The sequence below is a fragment of the Corylus avellana genome, chromosome 10 (genome assembly GCF_965113065.1).
Source record: "Corylus avellana chromosome 10, dhCorAvel1.hap1.2, whole genome shotgun sequence".
NCBI lineage: Eukaryota > Viridiplantae > Streptophyta > Magnoliopsida > Fagales > Betulaceae > Corylus > Corylus avellana.
The window spans coordinates 9650016-9656498 of NC_142499.1; the positions used below are offsets into that span (position 1 = coordinate 9650016).

The 6483-nt window shown below is 33.7% G+C and overlaps 1 protein-coding gene across 3 annotated transcripts; it reads right to left on the reverse strand.

Annotated features, from left to right (window-relative positions):
• Positions 1 to 1394: 1394 nt before the first annotated feature.
• Positions 1395 to 6100, reverse strand: LOC132191631 (putative receptor-like protein kinase At3g47110). Of its 3 annotated transcripts, XM_088510984.1 has the most exons (4): positions 5650 to 6099; positions 3281 to 5545; positions 2028 to 2491; positions 1395 to 1611 (listed from the first exon to the last, which is right to left on the reverse strand). In XM_088510984.1, the coding sequence occupies exons 2-3, from the start codon at positions 4746 to 4748 to the stop codon at positions 2040 to 2042; spliced, it is 1920 nt and encodes a 639-aa protein (XP_088367110.1). In that variant the 5' UTR covers positions 4749 to 5545; positions 5650 to 6099; the 3' UTR covers positions 1395 to 1611; positions 2028 to 2039. The 3 variants fall into 3 exon arrangements, with proteins under 3 accessions (XP_088367110.1, XP_059462702.2, XP_059462701.2); XM_059606719.2 differs by having other exon boundaries at positions 2033 to 2491; positions 3281 to 6100; XM_059606718.2 differs by having other exon boundaries at positions 3281 to 6099.
• Positions 6101 to 6483: the final 383 nt, after the last annotated feature.

Consider the following 6483-nt stretch of genomic DNA (forward strand, 5'->3'; position numbering starts at 1 on the left):
CATATAAAAAAAAGTTCAGAATTCAGACAACTGTCACAACATATAATGATAATACATTAATACTTAAATTGTGTTTATAAGTAACACATTGGTCATTGTTTAATCCAATGTCAATTACTTAATTTGATATTATACGAATCATATCATCATTGTACATTAATAATATGATTCACTTGAAGTCTTGAATAAAGTATTTGAATTTTCATTGAATCATATGATTAAATATTGATATTATACATTTATATTATTCATATGCATATGTAGACTTATATAGACTTATAAGTTTATAACATGCATTATAAATAAGTCTCTAGAAATTTAATTGTTATATTAGTATGAATTGGTATACTTATGAGTTATGTCATATTATATATGTATAATTTGTTATTATATAATCAAATGATTTAATGATCAATTGATCATGTGATATAATCATACAAATTATAGTAATAATATATTAATACTCAAATTGTGATTTAATTATTTAAAAAAAAAATTGTGATTTAATGATCAAGTGATTATATGATATAATCATATAAATTATAGTGATAATATATTAATACTCAAATTGTAATTTAATTATTTTTTAAAAAAATTGTGATTTAATGATCAAGTGATTATGTTATATGTATAAATATTTTTATAATTATAATTATAAAAATATATTATATAAAAAGGCAGAAGGCAGTTAGCGGTTACGGTTAGTAAACCCAATAACCGCTAACCGCTAGGCGGTTATAACGGTTAGGCGGTTAGCGGTTAATACGGTTAAGCGGTTAGCGGTTAGCGGGCGATTTTTAACCGCCCACATTGACATCCCTAAGCCGGCCGAACCCTTAAAGTCTCTTCCCATCTAACAAAAATAGACCTCCAGCTTTGTTTTGTTGAAATGTCTTGTTGTTTTGGGAAGAAAAAGTCTTATAAGTTGAACAAGTGATCGATGTCTTATCAATGCCCAGAAAAAATATATATATATACAAAAAGAAAGTGATTTCTTTACACCGTGACAATCTATGTAGCATGCCCTAAGTTTATAATCCATTTATGTGCATTTCAATGAGAATGCCACCCATGAAATCTTTGGGAAAAAATCTAACGGTAAAGATTTTGTTGCATTTTTGATTGACCAATGGAGTAAAAATTTGAAAAAAAAAAAAATTGAGGAATTTTACAGTTTTGATGTGTTGACTTAGAGATTTATAATATATTTACCCTTAAAATTAAGCATACACAATTCGCATTAGGGACACAATACTCTTGTGATTTGCCTCACTAACATCCATTGCATCACAAAATGACTCTTCTAGTCTCATGGGTGATGTAGCTTCCCTTCTTTTACTTGCGATAATAATTAATATTCAATGCAACTTTTTTTTTGCTATAAATTTTAAAACTAGACTCAATGAAATATATATAGAATAAAGATTCGTAATACATGTAGATCAAAAGTTAGTTTGATTTATTCCAACAAAACACATGTGCGCACAAACAGCCAAGCCAATGCTAGCTCAACATGGGCATTAAAAAGCAACTAAAGAAAAAAAATAAAAAACATGGGCATTACAAAAGAGAGTTTTCTGCAACCATACTTCTTCACAAAGCTCCGTTTTCCTACAAAATTTCATGGTACAAAACAACTTTTGCTCAAAAAACATAAGGAAACAAAAATCAAATTCACTTATAAAGCTACATGTGGACTTAAAGAATAATTAGGATATCTTATAATTGATTTTCCAAATTGCATTGAATTTGGGTAGCCACCATGAGGACAGATGTGGGGCCTATGTGCCTTGGGCAACTTAGGGTTTGGGCTCCCTCGGCCTAGAATAATTGGACCCTACACTTGCCCTTGCTGTGAGGTTACTCAAATTACATGCAATTTGGGCAATGAATTATAATGGATCACAAATCAAACGTAAAAAAATGTGAAAACTCTTAAATGAATGTTTTGATCCTAATAATATTGCTGGAAAGTCTACTTGTCTATCATTCGATAAACTTATAAATCAAAATTTGTAGTGCCTTACCTTACTTTGTCCTTATTCATGGATCCCGACTTGTAGAAAATCATTTTTGATTCGATGTAGTTCCTTGGTGACATCTTCCATCTTCATTCTTTCATTTGGCGCTGATAATGAACAAGCAAGGCTGATCTTGAAAATTGAAAGTAGGCACTTTTGCACATTAGAATTCATATGGCTTATGTTCTCAATAAAAACTCTTTCTTCTACTTCCTCAATATCATCGTGATCATCGTTGTTGTAGTCATCTTCTATTGCCACTTCTAAATCTTCCACTTCTCTTGTGAGAAGATTTGGGTCTACAACTTGCACAAGTTTTTCTGTCGATGCCATTTTAACAAAGTTATGAAGGTTAAAACCATCTTTAAACATTTTGTCGGTGGGTCTCTTTCCTGTGAACATTTCCAACAAAAAAATACCATAGCTATAGACATCTCCTTGTGCTGATGCCTCACCACCCATTCCATACTCTGCAATTCATTTATTTCACACACAAAGTTAACATGGTAATGATTTCAAATAGCGGTATAATACATAATTTAAAAGAGTTGGGATTTTATATTTAGAAGCTACATATTTTATTTAGTCTTAGAAAATAATGTGAAAAATAGTCTGTATTCTATGATTAGAACTTGTGAAATGTTTTGGGATTTTGGATAATAAAATAATTTAGTATTAGAATCATATCAACTAATCATTGTCGTTGCTTCGTTTTAACTTATTTATTGGACAAACTAAAGAGTATGTTAAAATATTAATTTAAACACTTAAAATTCACAATTTCTTATCAACTCAATTTTTTGGGATAAATGGTAATTTAAAATAATATCAAAGCAAAGTTTTAAGTCTAAACCTTGTACCCGTAATTTATCCCATACTTCAATTAAAATAATCCACATATTGTCTGGTCCAACGTAGCTATGCATGTCTTTTCTTATTAATCTCTATCAAAGCCTAAATACTATATGTGACCAATATTTTCAAGCAATGTATACAAAAGACCAGTTTTATTTTGAAAAAAGTTGTTCTCACCATTTTCATAGCAGGGTTTACATGTTCTCCTTCTTGTTAGCCGACATATAATTAAATTTGATATATCTAACAGACATGTTATCAGAATAAGAATAAAGAGCCTTAAGGAAATAATATCGACAAGGCTAAAATGAATTTTTAGAGCATAGTAAAAAGACGGTTAATAATACTTTTTAACTTTAACAAAATCATGATTTAAATGATTTAAGATCAAAGTAGTTATGTACCTGGAGCAGCGTAGCCAATAGTACCCTTTATTCCAACTGTGCTAGTTTGATTTTGAGAATCATCATTTGTTGTAGAGAGGATCCTTGCCAAACCAAAATCACTTACTTTAGCAATCATGTCATCATCAAGAAGAACATTGCTTGGTTTCAAATCACAATGAATGATTGGTGTTTCACAATGATCATGAAGATAATGTAGTGAAGAAGCTACATCAATCGCAATATTTAGTCTTTGAAGGAGGTTCAAATATCTTGGTGGACTTTCATTGTCTCTATCATGGTGCAGCCACTTGTCTAAGTTTGCATTTGCCATGAATTCGTACACTAGTGCTTTGAATTCATTGCCGTTATAGTCCACGCTTGCACAACAAGTTAAGATCTTCACGAGATTCCGATGCCGTATATTTCTTAACGCATTGCATTCAGTCATGAAACTTTTGGAAGCTCCTTTCTGTTGAAGGTTTAACACTTTCACGGCAACCATCATTTTTTCCTGAGCAAGAATTCCTTTATATACGGAGCCAAAACTACCAGATCCAATTAAATTGCTAGGAGAAAATCCGTCAGTAGTTTGATAAAGCTCCTTGTATGAAACATTTAAAAGAAAGTTGGTTTTGGGGAGTGTAGAAGATGATTCCTTTTTTGATTTTCTCCTCCTATAAAGGATAAGAAATGATGAAAATAGGATGAAACATAAAACCCCACTAACAACTATGGCTGTCAATTTGAATGCAGGGGATTTTCCTTGCTTCTTAACTTTGACATCGCATGCTTGTAGTTTTAGTTCTGGGATACCTCCACAAAGCTTTTTATTTCCTATCACTGATATTGCACTTGCATTTCGGAAGACTCCCTTTGTTGGTACTTCGCCCACCAAATTATTAAATGAAAGATTCAAATACTGTAGAACAGAAACTTTCTGTAGATCTTTCGGAATTATTCCCGAAAAATTGTTTCGTGAAAGATCTGCATGGTGAAGGTCTTTCAAGGAAGCCATAAATGTAGGCAAGTTTCCTTCAAATGAATTACCCTGCAAGTAAAGGTTTTGCAAACTCAAGCAATCTCCAATGGTTGTAGGAATCTCACCAAACAAATTGTTTTCAGATACATCCAAAACCACAATATTTTTCAGATTGCCTGCTTCCCTGGGTAGGATGCCCGTGAATGAGTTATGTGATAAGTCGATTTCAAGTAATTGGGAAGAAAGACTGCTTGTTTGTGGTATGGCTCCACTAAGGTTATTTTGGGAAATATCTAAGAATTGCAAACTTTTGCAGTTTCCAAAACTTGATGGTATGCTTCCTTCCAATTTGTTTTCACTTAAGTAAAGATCTACCAATTGAGTGAGGTTGCCTAGAGACGATGGTATCTGCCCCGACAATCTGTTTCTTTGCAAATCCAATCCCTGCAGCTTATGAAACTTCCCAAAATAAGTGGGAATGGTGCCTGTGAACAGATTTTCCTCCATGCCGAGGATTCTTAAGTTAATGAGATTCTCTAATGCTGCAGGAATAATTCCAGATATTTGATTGCCATAAATATATAAATCACTGAGTTGCTTCGACAAATTTCCTATAGAATCTGGTAAACTACCTTCGAAATTGTTATCAAAAAAACCTAGCTTTTCAAGTTTGGTGCAGTTTTCCAAAGATGTTAAAAAATCCAAGTCCTTGACTGAATTACTTCCAAGATTATTTCCACCAACAACTAAAAGAGAGAGATTTAGCAGGTTGCCTAGATCAGTTGGAACTAGTCCCACGAAATTGTTTCGGGTGAGATCAAGAAATTCAAGCTGGGAAGCATTGGATAGAGAAACTGGGATTGTACCAGAGAATTCGTTATCACCGATGTACAAGTACAGGAGATTAGAGAGAGTGAGGCCTATGTTAGCCGGAAGAATGCCATTAAGTCGGTTAGATCCGACGTCAATGATCTTCAAAATTGATATATTGCAAAGGGAATAAGGGAACGTACCAAACAAATTATTTACCGCAACTCCGAAGAAAACCAACCTATGCAAATGGCCTATTTCATCTGGAATATTTCCCACGAAATAATTATACGAAAAGTGAAGTACTTGGAGTGAAGAAACATTTCCCAGAGAAGGAGGAATGCCTCCCGTCAAATGATTTGAGGAAACGTCAAGCCGCACAAGCCTCTTTAAAGAGCCGAGTTCAACAGGAATATTCCCAGTAAGATTATTCCTTTGGAAGTCCAAGAATCCGAGTTGAGGACAGTTGGTGAAGTTGCTGCTTGAAATTTCCCCTGTCAACAAGTTAATGCTAAGATTGAGATGTTGTAGCCGAAGCAAATGAGTGACTTATTGTGGAATTACGCCGTGTAAGAAGTTGTCTGAGAGGTTGACCAACCTAAGAAAGCTGAGGTTGCCAATGTAAGGTGATATGGATCCACTTAAGGTATAGCCACGCAGGTCCAAGGCTGTAACTCTTTGATGCTTGCGGCCGCATGTAATTCCATGCCAGTTGCAGAAATGGATAGAATTATTCCAAGAGGTGACGATGTTAAATGGGTCATTGGTTATCATCTCTTTGAATTTCAGCAAAGCCAAACGATCTGTCTCATTGGTTTGAGTGGAAGCAGCAAGAGTGGCATGTTGGAAGCATAGTAGGGTTATAGAAAAGAGAAGAATGACGTCAAGGTATAAGTTGCGGCTGTGAAGCTTCATTGGTAATGGAGAGAAGCAGAATGTTGGTGACATATTGGTGTAATGCAGAGTGAGATACAGCAAGGACTTGAATTTATGGTGTGAATTTACTATGGCCAATTTTCAAGACACGATGTACGTTCTTGGATTCTTCTTTTGAAATTGGAAGGACTTGAATGTTATTGATTGAGAATTTGAGATCCTCTCTAATTACATAAAATTAGAGAATTTCATGTTACGAAATCGTGGTCATTCATTTTAAATTCGATGATCTATAAAATGTCAATTGTTTTTGCATAACCGAGACATTAAGGTTCCGTTTGGTTTGCGGAATAGAACCTTGGATTGGATTAGCTAACACTATGTATAGCTAGTCATTTGTTTGGTAATACTCTATTCCTATGAATAGTCTATTCCCATGGGATTACTAATCTCATAAACGCAGGGTTAGCTAAGCCATTAAAAAATGAGTGACTTAGCTAATCCTTTACTGTGAGATTAAAATTATCGTGTAAATTGCCACAAAACCCCCTACCCT

Bases quoted from the DNA above. Each gene is read 5' to 3' on its own strand.
- LOC132191631 (XM_059606719.2), bottom strand. From the start codon at position 4,748: ATGGAGGAAAATCTGTTCACAGGCACCATTCCCACTTATTTTGGGAAG. The intron at 2,492-3,280 runs GTACATAACTAC...AATGAATTGCAG, and splicing joins TATTGGCTACGCTGCTCCAG to AGTATGGAATGGGTGGTGAG.